This window comes from Muntiacus reevesi, chromosome 9 (genome assembly GCF_963930625.1).
Source record: "Muntiacus reevesi chromosome 9, mMunRee1.1, whole genome shotgun sequence".
Taxonomy (NCBI): Eukaryota; Metazoa; Chordata; class Mammalia; order Artiodactyla; family Cervidae; genus Muntiacus; species Muntiacus reevesi.
The window spans coordinates 63,825,725-63,845,399 of record NC_089257.1 but is presented as its reverse complement, the minus strand read 5'-3'; the positions used below and the strand labels follow the sequence as shown (position 1 = coordinate 63,845,399).

The 19,675-nt window shown below is 36.6% G+C and overlaps 1 protein-coding gene and 1 non-coding gene across 7 annotated transcripts in view; one reads left to right on the top strand and one right to left on the bottom strand.

Moving 5' to 3' along the window:
• RNF214 (ring finger protein 214) overlaps window positions 1-19,675 on the top strand; it is a 44,926-nt gene that overhangs the window by 11,899 nt on the left and 13,352 nt on the right. For all 6 annotated transcript variants that reach the window (XM_065946221.1, XM_065946220.1, XM_065946219.1 and 3 more), the window contains one exon: window positions 234-373. In XM_065946221.1, coding sequence (XP_065802293.1) covers window positions 234-373 — 140 coding nt within the window. The remainder of the gene's footprint in view (window positions 1-233; window positions 374-19,675) is intronic.
• Window positions 16,772-16,909, bottom strand: LOC136176138 (small nucleolar RNA SNORA8). Its single transcript, XR_010664514.1, has one exon. It is a non-coding gene; the product is annotated as a small nucleolar RNA SNORA8 (small nucleolar RNA).

The following is a 19,675-nucleotide window of genomic DNA, read 5'->3' as shown; positions in this document are numbered from 1 at the left end:
AACAGTTGTGATTCTTAGAAATTCTTTCTTCTGTTGAATTGATACCAGCATTATTACTTACTCCCTTGTATTTAAGTACTGGTTTTTGGGACTACTCATGAACTAGATTCCTTCAGTTCACTCTAAATTCACTAAAGTCAGTGTTAATTGTGTGGTAGTTGAAAGTAACCTTCAGACCAAAAGAATTAATTCATTTCCTTCTTTGTGTGTGACTATAATTGTGTGGAACTCAGGAGATATTAAAGGCTATCCAAGATGTAACAATAAAGCGAGAAGAAACAAAGAAGAAAATAGAGAAAGAAAAGAAGGAGTTTCTGCAGAAGGAGCAGGATCTAAAAGCTGAAATTGAGAAGCTTTGTGAGAAGGGCAGAAGGTAAATGATACTGTTAAGAATAAAAACTGTGTGAATGTGTGTGTTTGTATATAAGAGGCCAGTTCTGCTTGTGTTTCTAGTTCCTTTTCTTTCAGTCTTAGTTTTTATTTGAAAAACGTGCACAAATTAATATCCTCTAGTAATTTTAGCTTTTTCAGCACCCTATGTTAAATTTAGCAAAAAGTATCTCAGGAATTCATTAATGCATTGGAATGATAGTTGTGAATTGCTTGGTCCCAGATATGATCAAGATTTTGGTATATATCTAGCACCTGTTTCACTTGCTTTATCTGATATTTTACAGTTTAGACGATGAGACTACTTTGATTATATTTTTGTTCAACACCAAAAGCAAATTTCAAAAGTAGCCTTGTAAGCGGTTTGGAAAGCCATTTAATGAAAAGTGTCCTTTTCAGGGTACTACACCAGGACTAAGGTGGACATAAAATTCGGGCATAGTTTCAAATTTCCAAGTTTCTTCTTGTGACCTCTTTGGAAATCAAAATAGCTGTGAATACTGTGATTTTACTTAAATTCTACTGAAACAAGTGTTTTTTTTTCATTTATTTTTATTAGTTGGAGGCTAATTACTTTACAATATTGTAGTGGTTTTGTCATACGTTGACTTGAATTAGCCATGGATTTACATGTATTCCCCATCCCGATCCTCCCTCCCACCTCCCTTTCTACCCATGAGTTTTTATTTATCAAGAAATTCTTAGCTTGCTAATGTGTCAGAGAGCTAAGTGGAAAGTAGCAGGTTCGTTTGCCAAACATTTTTCAAGTATGAGAGATGGTAATTATGAAAGAACATTTTAGAATATCTGGGGAAATTTGAGTTTGAACTGCATATTAGGTAATACTGTATCAGTGGTAAATATTTTGGATGATTGTGGTATGTGATTACATAGAAGGATCTTATTCTTAAGAGATACTTGCTGAAGTTTTAGGGGTTAAGTGTCATAATGTCTATAACTTTCAGATAGTTCAGAGAGAGAGGTAAAGTAAACGTGGCAAAAAGTATAACAGCTGGTGGATCCAGATGAAGGGCATATATTTATTTATTTTTAGGAGATATGTTTATTGTACTCTTCTATTAACTTTTATGTTGGTTTAAAATTTTCAAAGAAAAAGCTGCAGGGTAGATATAGGAAGGAATTAGCCAGGCAGTGAGCAAGGAAAAAGACATTGCAGGCAGGGACCTACAGAGGAGAGAGAATAACAACTGAGATTAAGTAGACAGGAATGAGGCTAGTGGAGAAGTCAGAAGTCAGATCACAAAGGCTTATATACTTTGTTAAGGAGTTTGAGATTTTTTTCCTGATAGGGAGACTGACGAATTTGAATTACTGAATAGGAAATTAAGATAGTTTCTCGTTGATATTATATAAAGATGAATTTACTTAATAAAAATCTGCTAAGTGCTTTGTACTATTTGAAGGTAGTCACTGTTTTATAAATATAATTAAAAAATTTTAACAAAGACACCATGAATTGATAAAAAAGTAAAGGACCAAATATTCAGTTTGGTCATAAATTTGATTTCTGTTCTCCTTGACACCTGGCTGCTTTTCAGTGACATTGCCTTGCTTTTGAGGGGACACTGTCTAGACCCCAGCTTCAAGATTATTGCTGGTATATTAGAAAGGTGAGGCTGCCAAGCTAGTTCTTTTCTAGCGCCAAACTTCTTTTCAAGCTCCCTGCCTTGAATAGTGACTCATCAAGTATAACAGCAAATAGGGCTCTTCTTGAATAAAGATGGTGAGCTTACATTTTAAAAGACAACGTCAAAAAAACAACAAGACAATGTCAGTTGATTCAGAGGTAGCTTGGGATAAGTAGCAGAAAAATTGCACTATCAAGCAAGATCCTTTTTTTTTTTTTTTTTTAATGCTTTGAGCTTGCCTGACGAGCTCGTGATAGGTAAATAGCAGATCAGGGGAGTTAATGTTGGAAGCTATATTGAATATATTGAATTGGAAGCTATATTGAATTGACAATGTGCATGAGGATTCCTTTTGGAAATTTCTTACCAAATGCTAGTTTGTTTAACTGATAGGCTTTGAAGTCCTAATAGCCTGTCTGGTCGTCAGTAAGTTCTGTGAGTATTTCTTAGGTGCAAAGCAGTGAGCCAGACTGTTGCAACATCCTATATTTTGACCACAGCCTTAAGTCCTTCCAGCTTTCTGTCTTATTCCCAGTAAATGTACACTTTGACCACATCCGATTCTTTTTCTTGTTTGTTGACCTCATTACATTTTCCACTAGTCCTCCAGCTCCCTGGAAGCGATTCTTTCCCTAGCCCACTGAGACTCAAAGACCATTACTGGAATTACTTTTTTACCATTGCCATCAATTCTGCTGAAACTTGTTTCTTTCTTTTAATATTTTTCATAATACTCCAGTCCTGGCCCAAGTTAGTCTATTCTCATAGTTGGGCTGCTGAGTCTGCTGGAGGTAATCCTACCACTGTGCATCCTGAGGCCAGAATGAGTTTGACCTTCAGACACCCAGATAGATCCTTAGGGTTGCCTCTTCCTCTGAGGGCTGTCCCTGTCTGTTACTTCTCTTTCTAAACTTTCCATCTCCACCATTTCTCTCATTAGTTTTTGCATGTGAGCCTGTCTTTTATTTCATTGAAAAAATAGGGGCCACTGAGTAAAGCTTCCTTCTGTTTCCTGTCAGCAGACGCATCCATGCTTTCTTCCTGTTCTTGTATCTGAGTCTAAACTTCCTACTTGTGTGTGAATCCTGGTGCCTCTTGTTTCTCCCAATTTTCCATTAAGTGGCACGACATCCTCTTCCAAGGCTTCAGCAGGAGAAACGAGTCATTCCTCTCTCTTAGCCCTTCTCCATCACATGTGCTTTACCATGTCCTGTCAATTCTGAACATTCGGGATCCCTCTCCATTTGCTCTGCCACTCTTACTTCAGGTTTCTATCCCTTCTTCTAGGTCTGAAGCAGGCTACCGACCTTTCTTTGCCTCCATTCTCGTCTGTCTAGTACACAGCTACCATAGAAAGCTTTCTAAGATATGGATCTGGAAATGTCATTTCCCTGCTTAAAATCCTTCATAATTCCTAGTGTAAAGTTTAAACTCTGTATGTAGTGTAAGAAGCCCTTAATTATCTAGTTCCTGTTTATGTCCCCATCTTATCTTTTGGTGGTGGTGGCTTAGTTGCCCAGTCTTGTGTCTTTTGTGACCCCATGGACTGTAGCCTGCTAGTTCCTCTGTCTGAGGGATTTCCCAGGTAGAAATACTGGAGGGGGTTGCCATTTTCCTCCTTTTCCAGGGGATCTTCCTGACCCAGGGATCTGTCCTTTGTCTCTTGCATTGGTAGGTGGATTCTTTACCACTGAGCCACTAGGGAAACCTGCTATACTTTTTAGCACTCCCCCAAACCATCATTGGAGAGGGAAAAGGGAACCCACTCCAGTATTCTTGCCTGGAGAATCCCTTGGACAGAGGAGCCTGGCGGGCTGCAGTCCATGGGGTTGCCAAGAGTGGGACATGGCTGAGCAACTGAGCCCATAGCACAGACCACCACACTGGTTTATACCCAACTGCTACATGTAGTATCCTGTGCTCTCTTAAAGCTCAGCCTGTATCCGCTGCTCTAGAGAACTTCCCCAGCTGCACCCCTATACACCCCTTCACACACCGTGCCCGTTTAATTTAGATGATTCTCTTCTGTTTTCGTCTAGCATGGTGTGTGTGTTCCTGTCATAACATTGACCTCTGATGGTCCTTCTTGTTTCCTGGAATGTTTCCCCGCATTATATAGTTAGCTTTTTGAGAGCAAGTATTTCAATTATCTGTTGCTTTCTTTTTTTTAAAAAAAGCGCTCAATTCTTTGGGTTGATTCTCAGATGGATGATTTTTCTAGTCCCCTTTGGAGACATTCTTTTTTTTTTTTTTTTTAAGGTAGAAAAACAAGCATATTTATTATAACATTTAAAGATATTTGCATATTTTGGCAAGGTACAGTTGTTGTTGCTTAGTAGCTAAGTCATATCTGACTCTTTTATGACTCCATGGACTGTAGCCCACCAGGCTCCTCTGTCCATGGGATTTCCCAGGCAAGAATACTGTAATAGGTTGCCATTTCTTTCTTTGGAGACATTCTTGTAGCTTTAGTTTCACAGCACCTGAGGCTGAAATGTCCAAGATGGCCTCATTCATATTTCTGCTGCCTTGGCAGGGCCACCCGAAAAACTGGGCTCAGGTGGGACCCTGGGATGTCTAGGATTTTTCCACTCTCTCTCTCTCCAGGTTGTCTCAGGACTCTCTCCTCTCCAGGTGGTCTTCCTGCAAAGGGGTCAGGTTTCTTACTTGGCGGCTCAGGGCTTCCAAGCGTGCAGAAGTCCAGAATTTCTTAAGGCATAGACTTGGAACCGGCACAGCACTACTCCTGTGGCATTTTGTTGGTTAACGTGAGTGATAGAGCCAGCCCAGATTCAGTGTGGGAGGGGACTGTGAGGAGGAGGCCTGGTTCATTGGGAAGACTCTGTTCCTGGAGATTTGCTACTGCAGCAAGTAACACATCTTGTGTAACTTTTTCTGCTCGGCAGTATTATCTAGGTATGGAAAATCACGTGCATGCTCAGTTGCTCTCAGTCGTGTCTGACTCTTTGCAACCCAATGGACTGTGGCCTGTCAGGCTTCTCTGTCCATGGGATTCTCCAGGCAAGAATACTGGAGTGGGGTGCCATTTCCTCCTGCAAAGGCTCTTCTCGACCCAGGGATTGAACCCGCGTCTCCTGCGGCTCCTGCATTGGCAGGTAGATTCTTTATCACTGAGCCATCTGGGAAATCATAGAAGTTATATATAAACAGGAGTAACATAACTGAAGATGTTTTAGAAATACGTGAAGAAACAGAGGCTAGGACATGAACCAGTAAACTCTTAGAATAAAGTGAGTTTCCAAGAATTATTGTAAGATTAATGGTGGCTGAATGAAAAGGGAAAAATGGATTTAGGAGGACTTGGTATCCAATTATTTTAAGGATTAGGATGGAGGGAGAAGTCAAAATTAACTTCATTGTTTTACCCTGGGTAACTGTGCCACCATGGACAATAATTGGGAAGTAGAATGCCAGTTCTAAATTTTGAGGATAAAATAACATTTTTGATGATTTGGGATGCACAAGTTTAAATACTTAGTAGACAATTAGAAATGGGAGACTTCAATACAGAAAAGATGCCGTATCTTCATTTGGAGTTTCATATAAGCAATAGTTAAAATAATGGAAGTGAATTTTCTGTGGGAAAAAATATAGAGTAGGGCTTAGTTCTGAACTTTGCAGTTTGGGAGTAGAAAGAGGAAAAGAAGGCAAAAAGAATTATCAGAGAAAGACAAGGAAACCGTTTAGAATAGTAAGTAGTATAAGGTTTCAAAGGGAGAAGGTGGTTAACAGTGTCAGAAACTGTAGGGTATAAATGAGAACCAGGTCTGAGTAAAGGCTATTGATAAATATTAAATGTACATAGGGATTTTTAGGCAGGGGAATTAGGTTATTGGATTTATTTCCCCCCTAATATTTTATTATGAAAATTTTCATTCATAGAAACTGCAAGTATTGTACATTAACTCTCATGACCTAGATTAACAGCAGCAGTTAACATTCTGTTAAATTTGTTTTAACAGTCTTTCCCTTTGTCCATTAGTCCATGTTATTTGTTTAATCCATATTAGAGTAAGATGTAGTCATCAATAATTTCATCTCTAAATTCATAAATATGTATCATTTATATAATTTGTGCTTCCTTTTTTTGTGGTAATAAATCATATATGCAGTTAAATATATAAATATTAAGTACACCATTCAGTGAGTTTAAAAATTTTTTTTATTTATTGTTATTTTATTTTTGGCTCTGCTGGATCTTCACTTCCACACAGGCTTTTCTCTAGTTGTGGCGAGTGGGGGCTCCTCTCTAGTTTTGGTCCGCAGGCTTCCCATTGCGGTGGCTTCTCTTGTGCAGACCACAGGCCCTGGGGCGCGTGGGATTCAGTGTTAGGCATGTGGGCTCACTGGTTGTGGCTCCTGGGCTCTAGAGCACAGGCTGAATAGTTGTCGCTCATGGGCTTAGTTGCTTCGAGGCATATGGGATCTTCCCGGATCAGGGATTTGAACCTGTACCTCCTGCATTAGCAGGCAGATTCTTTACCACTGACTGAGCCACCAGGGAAGCCCCCATTCAGTCAGTTTTGACATCAGTGTGTCCGTGTGTAATTCAAATCCCATCAAGATATAGAGAATACTGACATTAAACCAGGTAATTCCTCATGCCCTTCTCTATCGTTCACTGTCTTTATGCTCCCAAAGGTAAACCACTGTTATGAATTTTTTCTTCAAAGACTAATTTTGCATGTTCTGGAATGTCATATAAATGAAATCATACAACATTGTACTCTTAAAAGACTTCTTTCATTTAGCATAGTGTTTTTGGAATTTTTCATGTTGTCTTCTTTTATTCTTGTGTAGTATTCCTCTTGTTAATATACTGGTTTATCCTTTCTCCTATTGATGGCAAGTAGCAGTTTCCAGATTTTTTACAATTATGAATAAAGCTGCTATGAATATTCATGTACAAGCCTTTGATCATATGATTTTTATTTTTCTTCCGTATATTCCTTGGAATAGAATTATTGGGTTGTAGGGTAGTAGGTGTATGTTTAGTTTTCTAAGAAAAGGCCAGATATATTTAAAAGTTTATATGACATTTTATACTCTATTACAATGTTTGAGAATTCTGGTTGCTTCATATCCCTGCCATTCAGATGATTGTGCAATAAATAGTTCATTGTGGCTTAATTTACATTTCCCATTAGTCATTAGGGTTCCCTGGTGGGTCAGTGGTAAAGAATCTGCCTGCAGTACAGGAGACCTGGGTTCATCCCTGGATCGGGAAGATCTCCTAAGTACTCTTGCCTGGAGGATCCCATGGACCGAGGAGCTTGGCGGGCTACAGTCCATGGGGTTGCACAGAATCGGACACAACTGAAGCCACTAAACAGCAACAACAGCAGTGACTAATGATGTTGACCACTTTTTCCATGTGCTTGTTGGCCGTTCATTTATCTGTTTTTGTGACGTGTTCTGTCAAATAGTTCCCCATCACTATCTTTTTGCAGGTCAGAGGTTGAGGTTTTGGCTTTTTGTAACTGTGTAGTAGAAGTTTGTTACATATTCTGAATATAAGTCTTTTGTCAGTTACATGTTCTGTGAAAATTTTCTTCTACTCTGACTTATCTATTCTTTTTAAAATTGCATCTTTTGGCGACCAGAAAATTTAATTTCAGTGATATCTAATTTACTAAGTTTTCATTTATAGTTATTGTATTTTCTGTCCTAAGAAACCTTTGCCTACTCTGATGTAGCAAAGATGTTCTCCTCTGTTTTTTCATGGGATTTTTATCATTTTAGCTTTAATATTTATGTCTGTGATCCATCTCAAATTAATTTTTGTGTATGGTGATGAGTAGGGGTTGAAGTTAATTTTTCCGCATGTTAATATCCAGTTGTTTTGGTACCATTTGTTGAGAAACGTTCCTTTCTTCAGTGCGTTGCTTGACACCTTTGCCAAAAGCCAAATGGCACCATGAATCATTTATATAAATAGTGGGTTTATTCTGCGTACAGTACTAATCCATTGCATTGATATATTTGCCTATCTTAATGTCAAACCATAGCACTGTGATTATTATAGACTTATAGTAAGTCATGAAGTCAGAGTATGCAAAATCATCTGCTTTTTGTTCAAGATTACTTTGGATATTTTAGGTTGTTTGCATTTACATATATGTGTGTGTGTGTATATGTGGTGCATATATATGTATATATATATGAAGCAGCTTATCAGTTTCTATAAAAACACCTGATTTTCTAAGAGTTCTTAATATGATTAGATGCATAATTTTGTCAAATGGTTTTTCTGTATCTATTAAAATTATCAAATGTTTTTTCTCCCGTATTCTGTTCATGTAGTGAATTACATTGATTTATTTTCAAATGTTAAACCATTTCTCCATTCTTGGGATGCAACCAAATTGAGCAAGATATATTATTGTTTTTAGGTATTGCTGAATTTGACTCACTGATATTTGAAAAGGCTTTTTATGTCTGTGTTAATTGAAACTTTTATGGTCTTAATTGTTGAAACTTGGAATTATCCTTTAAATTTAAAAAATGAAATTTTAGGTATAATTTATGTATAATAAAGTTTCTCTATATTTTTATTTTAAAATATTTAGTTATATCATTTGCTGAGGGGGCAGTGTTAAAATCTATGTGATTTAAAAAAAAATCTATGTGATTATAAATTTTTCTCTTTTTCCTTTTAACTCTGTCAATTTTTGTTCTTATATTTTGAAGCTGTGTTGTTAGATAGATATACAATTATTATTATTATGTGTTCTTGATAAATTGTCTTCATTATTGATGTTGACATTTTATCTTTATAAAATATCTTTATCTTGGTCATAATCTTAATGTTTATTTTATGTAATATTAATATAAATATTGCAGTTAGATATGCTTACTCTTTACATAGTATATATTTTTCCATATTTTACCTTCAACCTATCAACATATAATTGGGTTTTTTTTTTCCAATCTATTCTGACAAGGTTCCTTTTAGAGGCTTTTAGTATATTTGTATTTAATACAGCTAGTGATATGATTAGATTTAGGTCCACTCTTTACTGTGTAAATTAAATATTAATTCATTGACTATTCTGTAGAATTCTATTTTAATTTGGCCTTTTTCACCCTGAATACACATCTATTTAATTCACTGTCAAAATGCTTCATAAAAACAAATTATATGCCTGGTGATTATGCCATATTAGAAAGATTTATAATTTTATTGAATAAAGTATTTGGGAAATTTTCATAGTCTTAATTGCTGAAACTTAGAATTATTCTTTAAATTAAAAAAAATTTTGCATATAATTTACTTATAATAAAATACCCTTATTTTAAGTTATATTTTGTTGAGTTTTGACAGATTAATCACACATGTTAACACTAACACAGTCAAGGTATAGCACATACCATTACCCTGAAATATTCCCTGTATTCTTAATCACTCTGCTTCCTCCCCTCCATTCCCAGGTGAACACTTTCCTTCACTGTTATTGTATTATACTTATCTTTTCTAGACATAAATTATTTATTTGACTGCATTGGGTCCCAGTTGTGGTACTCAGGATCTTTGGTTGTGGCATTCAAACTCTTATTTGTGGCACGTGGGATCTAGTTCTCTGCCCAGTGTTCAAACCCTGGCCCCCTGCGTTGGGAGCACAGAGTCTTAGCCACTGGATCACCAGGGAAGTCTCGTCACTTACCACATTTTTGAAATTCATCTATGATGTTGTGATGAATGTGAACTATATTAATAGTTCATTACTTTTTAAAAAAAAAGACTTTATTTTTTTTTTATTATAGTTTGAAGTTTATAACGAAATTGAGAAGGAGGTAAAGAGGGCATAGGCCCCCTGCCCTCACACATGCACAGCCTTCTCTTTATCAGTGTCACTCACTAGAGTGGCACATTTTTTACCAAAGGTGAACCTGCAGTGGCACGTCATAATCACCCAAAGTCCATAGTTTACCTTAGGGTTCACTTTTGGTATTATACACCCTATGATTTGAATAAATGTATAATGACATATATCCATCATTATACAGAGTATTTTTCACTGCCCATCCTCTGTGCTCTACCGGTTCATCCCATCCTCCCCCATTGATTTTTTTTATTGTCTCTATAGTTTTGCCTTTTCCAGAATGCTATATAGTTGAATCATACAATATGTAGCCTTTCAGATTGGCTTCTTTCACTTCGTAATATGCATTTGAAAGTATGCCTTTTCATGGTTTGATAGCTCATTTCTCTTGAGCATCAAAGAATATTCCATTGTTTGAATGTACGATAGTTTTTTCTTTATTCACCTACTTCAGGATAACTTGGGTGCTTCCAAGTTTTGGCAGTTATGAATAAAGGTGCTATAGATATCCATGTGCAAGTTTTTGTATGGACATAAGTTTTCAGCTCCTTTAGGTAGATACCAAGAAGTGTGATGGCTGGATTGTATGGTAAGAATAAGATTACTTTATAAGAAACTGCCAAATTGTCTTCCAAAGCGGCTGTACCACTTTGCTTTCCCAGCAGAAACGAATGAGAGTTCCTGTTGCTCCACATCCTTGCCAGCAGTTGTTGTTGTCAGTGTTCTAGATTTTGGCCATTCTACTTGGTATATAGTGGTACCTCATTGGTGTTTTAATTTGCATTTTCCGGATGACAAGTGATGTGGAGCGTCTTTTCACATTTTCATTTGCCATCAGTATATCTTTTTTGGTGAGCTGTCTGTCAAAGTCTTTGGCCCATTTTTTTAAATCTTATTTTTTTTTAACTGAGAGATTATATTTTTAATTTAATTGTATTCTTATATTTTTGGCTGTGCCACATGGCCTGTAGGATCTAAGTTCCCCAACCAGGGATTAAACCTTGGCCACAACAGTGAAAGCCCAGAGTCCCAACTCTAGACCATCAGGGAACTCACTTATTGTTTGTTTTACTGTTGAATTTTAAGAGCTCTTTGTATTTTATGGATAACATTTGTTTGTCAGATGTGTCTTTTATGGATATTTTCTCTCAGTCTGTGCCTTGTCTTCTATTATTCTTGATACTGTCTTTTGTAGAACAGAAGTTTTTAATTTTAATGAAGTCTTATTTATCAGGTATTTCATGGGTCATGGACGTCTTTGGTGTTACATCAAATTCATTTAGTTTTCTCTGATGTTATCTTCTAGGAGTTTTACAAATTTGTGTTTTATGTTTAGGTTCATGATCCAACTTCTGTTAATCTTTGTGAAAGGTGTAAGGTCTGTGTTTAGATCCATTTTTTTGCATGTTGATGTCCTCTTCTAACAGGCTTCCCAGATGGCTCCAGTGGTAAAGAACCTGCCTAACAGTACAGGAGACATAAGAGATGCAGGTTCGATCTCTGGGTCAGGAAGATCCCCTGCAGGAGGGTATGGCAACCCACTCCAGTGTTCTGGCCTGGAGAATCCCATGGACAGGGGAGCCTGGCGGGCTACAGTCCATAGCGTCACAAAGAGTTGGACAGAACTGAAGCCACTTAACATATCCACATCTAACTATTTGTTGAAGAGACTCTTTGCTCCATTTTATTGTCATCACTCCTTTGTTAAAGATCATTTGACTATTTATGGAGTTCTAGGCCCTCTGATCTGTTCCATTTATCTCTTATGAATACCACACTGTCTTGATTCTATAGCTTTATAGTACGTCCGGAAGTCAAGTAGCATCAGTCTCCCAATTTTGTCCTTCTCCTTCAATATTGTGGTCTTTTGCCTCTTCTTATAAACTTTAGAATCAACTTGTTGATATCCATACAATAACTTGCTGGGAATTGATTGGGATTACACTGACTATAGATCAACTTGGGAAGAACTGACTTTTTTTTGGCTGTGCTGGGTCTTTGTTACTATGCATGATCTTTCTATAGTTGCGCCAAATGAGGGCTACTCTCATCGTTTTAGATAGAAAAGCAACTGACTTTTGTATATTAACTTCATGTCCTGCAACTTTGCTTTAACCACCTATTAGTTCAAAGGTTTTTTTGTCTATTCTTTCTAATTTTCTGCATAGACGATCACATCATGTGCAAACACAGACAGTTTTATGTCTTACTTTCCAATTTGTATACCTTTGGTTTCCTTTCCTTGCTTTATTAAATTAGCGAGAACTTCTAGTATGATATTGAAAGGAGATGGTGTGAGGGGACATCTTTAACTTGTACCTGATCTTGGAAAAACTTCCAGTTTCTCACTCTTGAGTATGATGTTAACTGTAGATTGTTTGTAGATAATCTTTGCCAAGTTGAGAGTTCTCCCTATTCCTAGTTTACTGAGTTTTTATCATTAATGGGTGCTGGATTTTGTCAAATGCTTTTTCTGCATATATTGACATCATCATTTGATTCTTCTTTTTTTAGTCTTTTGATATGATGGATACTTTTAGTTGATTTTTTAAATGTCAAACTAGGCTTGCATACCTGAGATAAATCCCACCTGGTCAAAATCCTTCTTATACTTTTTTTTTGTATTTGATTTACTAGTATTTTGTTGAGGACTTTTGTGTTTCTGTTCAGGAGAAATGTTGATCTGTAGTCTTTTCTCTTCTATTATTTTTGTCTGGTATTGGTATTAGGGTAAGATTGCAGAGAATTGGTTTAATTTTTTCTTTAAATATGTAGTAGAATTCACCAGTGAACCCATCTAGGCCTGGTATTTTCCATTTTAGAAGGTTATTAATTATTAAATCAATTTAAAAAATAGATATAGGTGTTCATTTCTTTTTAATACTGAATATAGTCCATTGTGTGAGTATCTAGCAATTTGTTTATTCAGTTGAAAATGTTGTTTTAATATTAACTGTCTCCTATAGTTTTTTTTAAATTTTTAATTGGAGGATAATTGCTTTACAGTGTTGTGTTGGTTTCTGCCATATAACAGTGTGGATCAGCCATGAGCATACACATGTCCTGCCGCCCTCCCAGCCCACCCTCCTGGGTTGTCACAGAGCACAGGTTAAGCTCTCGGTGCTGTGCAGCACTTTTCACAGGCTGTCAGCTTTACATATAGTGACGTATATGTTCAAATGCTGCTCTCTCAATTCATCAACCCTCTTCTAATATTTCCGATGAGAACTCAGTAACGGTTGTTTTGTTTCTTCTGTGTGTTAAGTCATTTTTTTCCTGTGGTTTCTTTCAATATTTTATCTTTGATTTTCAACAGCTTACTTTGATTTTCCCAGGTATGGCTTTCTTCCTTTTATTCCTGTTTTAAGTTTTCTCAGCTGCTTATTCTATAAAGTTATGTATTTCACCATATTTCTGAAATTTTGACATAATTTTCAAATATTTTTCCTGCCTCCTTCCTTTACTTCTGGGACTCCACTTTCACATATGTTAGAACTTTTAGTATTGTCCCGTAGCTTATGGAGGCTCTTTTATTTCTTTCTAGTTCTTTTTTGCTGTTCATCATATTGGATAATTTCCATTTGTGTATCTTCAAGTTTACTTTTTTGGCCATGCCACACAGCATGTGGGATCTTAGTCCCTTGACCAGGAATCAAACCTGTGCCCCCTGCATTGGAATTGCTGAGTCTTAACCACTGGAGTGCCTGAGAAATCCTACTTTTTATTATATCATTTCCAGTTTCCAGTCTGCTGTTAAGCCCATACATTGAATTTTATATTTCCAATATTGTGTTTTTCAGTTCTTTCATTTCCATTTAGTTCTTTTTTTTTTTTAATGGTTTCTCTTTCTCTACAAAACTGTTCTTATCTATTCACTCCTTGTGAGCATATTTTTCTTTATGTTTTTCTGCATAGTTAAAATAAGTGCTTTAAAACTTTGCTGGCTAATTCTTGCATCTTGGTCTCCTTGGTGTCCTTTCCATTGATTGCTTGTTTTTCTTGACCAGAAGTCAGAATCAAAGTATTATGCTAAATAAGAAACTAGACACAAGAGGTATGCAATGTATGATTCTGTTTTTGTGAAGTTCTAAAGCAGACAAAACTACAGTGAGAGAAAGCAGATCACTGATTGTCAGTAGCTCAGGGTGGAGGGAAGGGACTGGCAACCATATAGTAAATATGTGAGGTTTTGCAGACTACACAGTCTCTGTCACAACTATTCAACTCTGCTGTTGTAGCATGAAAGCAACCATAGACAATATGTAAATAAAATGAGTATGGCTGTGTTCCATTAAAACTTAATTTGCAAAACCAGGTAACAGCCAGAATATGATCTACAGACCATAGTTTGCAGACCCTACTTTTGAGTATGGATCATGTTTCCCATTTATTTATATATTGGTAATTGAGGGTTGAGTCCTGAGTATGTGAATAATATGTTGCAGAAACTCTCGATTCTGTTATATTCTTCCATAGAATCCTGTGGTTTGTTTCTTTTTTAAAAATTTCTTTTGTCAGGCTATTTCCTAGGCTTAAACATCATACATACCTGCTTGGTAGGCAGCAACTGTGGTCTCTGTTCAGTTCATGTATCTGTAGATGAGTTCCTTGGAGTCTCCTCTGTGCATGGGTGGTTCAGGGATCATCCAGTGATTAAATCGATTTATATGCAGAATTGGGGCCTCCCTGTCCATGACTTTTATCTTTTGGGGATTTCTCCTTCACTTTCCAGCTGTTAATGGTAGCTCCTAGTTTTATCCTTTATGTTCTTGAACTGATAAGGCTTCAAAATTTCTATCTCAGTTTTAGTTGTCAGCACAGAGCTATCTGGGGTTTGTCTTTAGATGAATGATGACTAGCCATAAAAAACAGAAAACAACAGTGATGTTCACTTCCTCCAGTTGTCAGGTCTTCTCCTGGTTTTTGTTTGTTCTTTAGTATCTTTAGATAGGTGCTGTTTTACATTTTGTGTTGAACTTATAGTTTTTTACCTGCAGAAATTGTTGGTCTATTAGGAGCAACTCTGACAGGCTGAATGAATCCCAGGCTGGAATCAAGATTGCTGGGAGAAGTATCAACAATCTCAGATATGCATATAATACCACTCTGGTGACAGAAAATGAAGAGGAATTAAAGAACCTCTTGTTGAGGGTGAAGGAGGAGAGTGAAAAAGCTGGCTTAAAACTCAGCATTCAAAAAACTAAGATCATGGCATCTGGTCCCATCACTTCATGACAAATAGATGGGAGAAAAGTAAAAACTGTGACAGATTTTATTTTCTTGGACTCCAAAATCACTGCGGATGGTAACTGCAGCCAGGAAATTAAAAGACACTTGCTACTTGGAAGGAAAGCTATGACAAAGCTAGATAGCATATTACAAAGCAGACACGTCACTGCCAGAAAAGGTCTGTCTAGCCAAAGCTATGGTTTTTCCAGTAGTCGTGTATGAATGTGAGAGTTGGACCATAAAGAAGGCTGAGGGCTGAAGAATTGATGCTTTTGAAATGTGGTGTTGGAGAAGATTCTTGAAAGTCCCCTGTACTGCAAGGAGATCCAACCAGTCAGTCCTAAAGGAAATCAGCCCTGAATATTCATCGGAAGGACTGATGCTGAAGCTGAAGTTCCAATACTTTGACCACCTGGTGTGAAGAGTCAGCTCATTGGAGAAGACCCTGTTGCTGGGAAAGATTGAGGGCAAGAAGAAAAGAGACAACAGAGGATAAGATGGCTGAATGGCATCACCGACTCAATGGACATGGGTTTGATCAAATTCTAGGAGATGGTGAAGGACAGGGAAGCCTGGTGTGCTGCAGTCCATGGGGTCACAAAGAGTGGGACACAACTTAGCGACTGAACAACAAAACAACTACTATTACTGGAAGTGGAAGCTCTACAGATTTAATTTTTAGAGGGACAGTTGTGGCTTCATTAAGTTAGGTGCTAAAGTGAAGATAAATTTATGTCAGGAAGACAGGGTTTTGAAAAGATAAAATGAGGGCCTGGTCTCAGTGGAAGAAAAAGAGAAAGCAGGGATGTTCTGAGGTAGGGTTGGTGAGATTTGTTGGTTGTTAGAGGGAGAAGAGGAGTAGTGACAATGAGGTGACTGAGATGGCAGAGATGATGAATAAAGCAAGTAGAGCAGGTTTAGGATAGTGGCCTTGAGGGTGGAGGCTGTTAATTTTTGTTTTAAATACAGTTTTAAGGAGATATAGTTTCTATAAAATTAACCCTTTTTTCCCCTACAAAGTGTAAAGGGTTTTCTTTATGTGTAACATAGGCAAAATTATGTAAGTCAGTACGTTTTTAAGAAATTTCACATTTTCTGTTTCCATCCACTGCCAGTCACCTTAGTTCCTCCAGTGTCTGGAACATAATCTTCAAGGTGGTCCTTTCAAAAAGAATTTTGCTCAATCCACAGTTATCATGTCAAGCAGTCTTGCCACAATTCTTTTAATTGGATTTCTTTGATCTCCAGTGAAATATGAACATACTTCAAAAATTCCCCACTGGGGACTTTCCTGGTGGTCCAGTGTTTAAGACTTCACTTTCCAATGCAGGGGGTACAAGTTTGATTCCTGGTTGGTGAGCTAAGATCCCACATGCCTCTCAGCCAAAACAAGCAAAAACTATAAACGGAAGCAATATTGTAGCAAATTCAGTAAAGACTTTAAAAAGTGGTCCTCATAAAAAAAAAAAAAAAAAAACTTAAAATTCCCTACCAGTAATCTTTGGAATCCAGTTTTCTCAAGCTATTACATTAGGACCATGTTTAGGGTCAGAGGAGATGGATCTGCCTGGTTCTGAATTTTAGAGACCCTAGAGAAATAGAAGTATTAGTTCCTATTGAAGAGTATATCAAATTGAACAGTATGAGAACCTTCAGGGATACTGTGTCAGTAAAAATACTGGCCTAACATGCACAAAGCCAAGAAAAACAATGATGTCAGGTAGTAAATTTATATAAGCACTGTTCTTTGAACATCCAGCAAGAATTAACTGCTGAACGCAGATACCATGCAGTGCAATAAAATTCACCAGTTTTAAATGATGAATTTTGAAGAATGTGTGCTGTCATATAACTACCACCACAATCATGGTATAACATATTTCCATCACTCCAGAAAGTTCCTTCATATCTCTTGGGAATCATTTGCCCCCACTACCCCGAGGCACTGGCAGTCACTGGTCTGCTTCTCTCAGTGTAGTTTGCCTTTTCTAGAACTTCATGTAAATAGAGTCATAGAATATATAGCCTTTTCTGTCTCTTACTGAGGATAAAAGCTTTTGTAATTTATTCATGTTGTTGCATATATCAGTAGTTTTAATTCCTTTTTATTGCTGAATAGTATTTACTTATATACTAAGATTATATACTAAGTTTATTTATTTACTAGTTGATGGACATTTGGGTTATATCCATTTTTTGTCTATTATAAATAAAACTGGTGGCCCAGTGATTATGACTTCATGTTTCCACTGCAGGAGGCACAAGTTTGATCTCTGGTTGGGGAACTAAGATCCTGCATGCCATATAGTGTGGCCAAAAAAAAAGTTGAAAAAAAAGCTGCTCTGAATATTCAAGTGCAAGTCTTTATGTGAACTTGGTTTCTCTTGAGTAAATAGTTAGGAGTGGGATTGCTTGGACCATGTGTTGGCTTGACTGTATAAGAAACTGGCAAATGGTTTTCCAAAGTTACTTTACTGTTTTGCATGCCTACAAGCAATGCATAAATGTTCTAGTTACTCCGTATCCTCACCAGTACTTGGTGTTATCAGTCTTTTTAGTTCTAGCTATTCTGAAAAGTGTTTAATAGTATCTTGTTGTGGTTTTATTTTGCATTTTCCTAGTGACTATTGATATGAACTTCTTTTCATGTCTGTATCTGCCATTTGTTGTTCTTTTTTTGGAGAAGAAGTCTTTGAATATTTTACCCATTTAAAAACATGTTTTCTATAAAAAACCCAAAAGACATGTTTTATTGAGTATTCTTAGTACAAGTCCTTTTATCTGTGTTTTGCAAATATTTTCTCCCAGTATATAACTTGCCTTTGCGTTTTGTAACAGTACCTTTTGAAATGCAAAGTTTTAATTTTAAAAAATAATTATTTTTAATAATTTTCCTTCATTTACAGTTACTACAAAATATTGTCTATATTCCTTGTGTTGTTTAATACATCCTCCTAGCTTATCTTACACTCAGTAGTTGGTACCTCTCACTTCCCCACCCTTGTATTACTACCCCCCACTGGTAATCACTAGTTTGTTCCCTATATCTGTGAGTCTTCCTACTTTGTTATATTCATTAGTTTGTTGTATTTTTTTAGATTCCACATATTGTATCATATTTGTCTGTCTCTATCTGACTTCACTTAGCATAGTACCCTTCACTTAGCATAGTACCCTCCAGGCCCATACATGTTGCTTCAAATGGCAAAATCTCTTTCTTCTTTATGGCTGAATGTATTCATTGTGTATATACACCACATCTTCTCTATCCATTCATCTGTCAGTGGACACTTAGGTTGCTTCCATATCTTGGCAGTTGTAAATAATGCTGCCTTGAACATTGAGGTGCACATATCTTTTTGAATTTGTGGGGTTATTTGGTTTTGTGTTTTTTTGTGTGGTTTTTTTTTTTTTTGGTTATATACACAGAAGCGGAATTGTTGGACCATATGATAGTTGTGTTTTTAGTTTTTTGAGAAATTTCTATACTGTTTTCCACAGTGGCCGCACCAGTTTACATTCCCACTAACAGTGTATGAGAGTTCCCTTTTCTTCACATCCCATTATTTGTGTTCTTTTCGATGATAGCCATTCTCACAGGTGTGAAGTAATATCTCATTGTGGTTTTCATTTGCATTTCTCTTATTATTAACAATGTTAAACATCTTTTCATGTGCCTGTTGGCCATATTGCATTTTCTTTTAGGAAAGTTGTCTATTCTTTTGACCAACTTTTAATCAGTTTGTTTTGATGTTGAATTGTTTGAGCTGTTTATGTGTGTTGGATATATTAATCCTTTACCAGTTATATCATTTGCAGATATTTTCTCCATTCAGTAGATATCTCTTCATTTTGTTGGTGCTTTCCTTTGCTGTGCAGAAGCTTTGAAATTTAATTAGGTCCCATTTGTTTATTTCTACTTTTATTTCCTTTACTTAGTACATGGATCCAGAGAAATATTGCTACAATTTATGTCATACAGTGTTCTGCCTATGTTTTCCTCCAGGAGTTTTATAGTATCCAGTCTTATATTTAGGTCTCTAATCCATTTTGAGTTGATTTTTGTGTATGTCGTGTTAGAGAAAGTTCTTATTTCATTCTTTTACATGTAGCTCTCCAGTTTTCCCAGCACCACTTATTGAAGAGACTGTCTTCTTCATTGTATATTCTTACCTTCTTTTTTGATTAATTGGCCATAGGTGCCTGAGTTTATTTCTGGGCTCTCTATCCTATTCCACTGATGTAGGTGTCTGTTTTTGTGCCAGTGCCTTAATATTTTAATTACTGTAGCTTTGCAGTATAATCTGAGGTCAGGTAGTGTGATTCCTCCAGCTCTAACCTTCTTTCTCAAAATTGTTTTGGCTATTTGATGTCTTTTGAGCTTCTGTACACATTTTAAAATTTTTGTCCTAGTTCTGTGAAAAATGCCTTTAGGTATTTTGATAGAGATTACATTGAATCTATAGATTGCCTTTGATATCATGGTCATTTTTAACAATACTGATTCTTCCAGTCCAAGAACACGGTATATCTTTCCATCTGTGTTGTCTTCAGTTTCTTTCA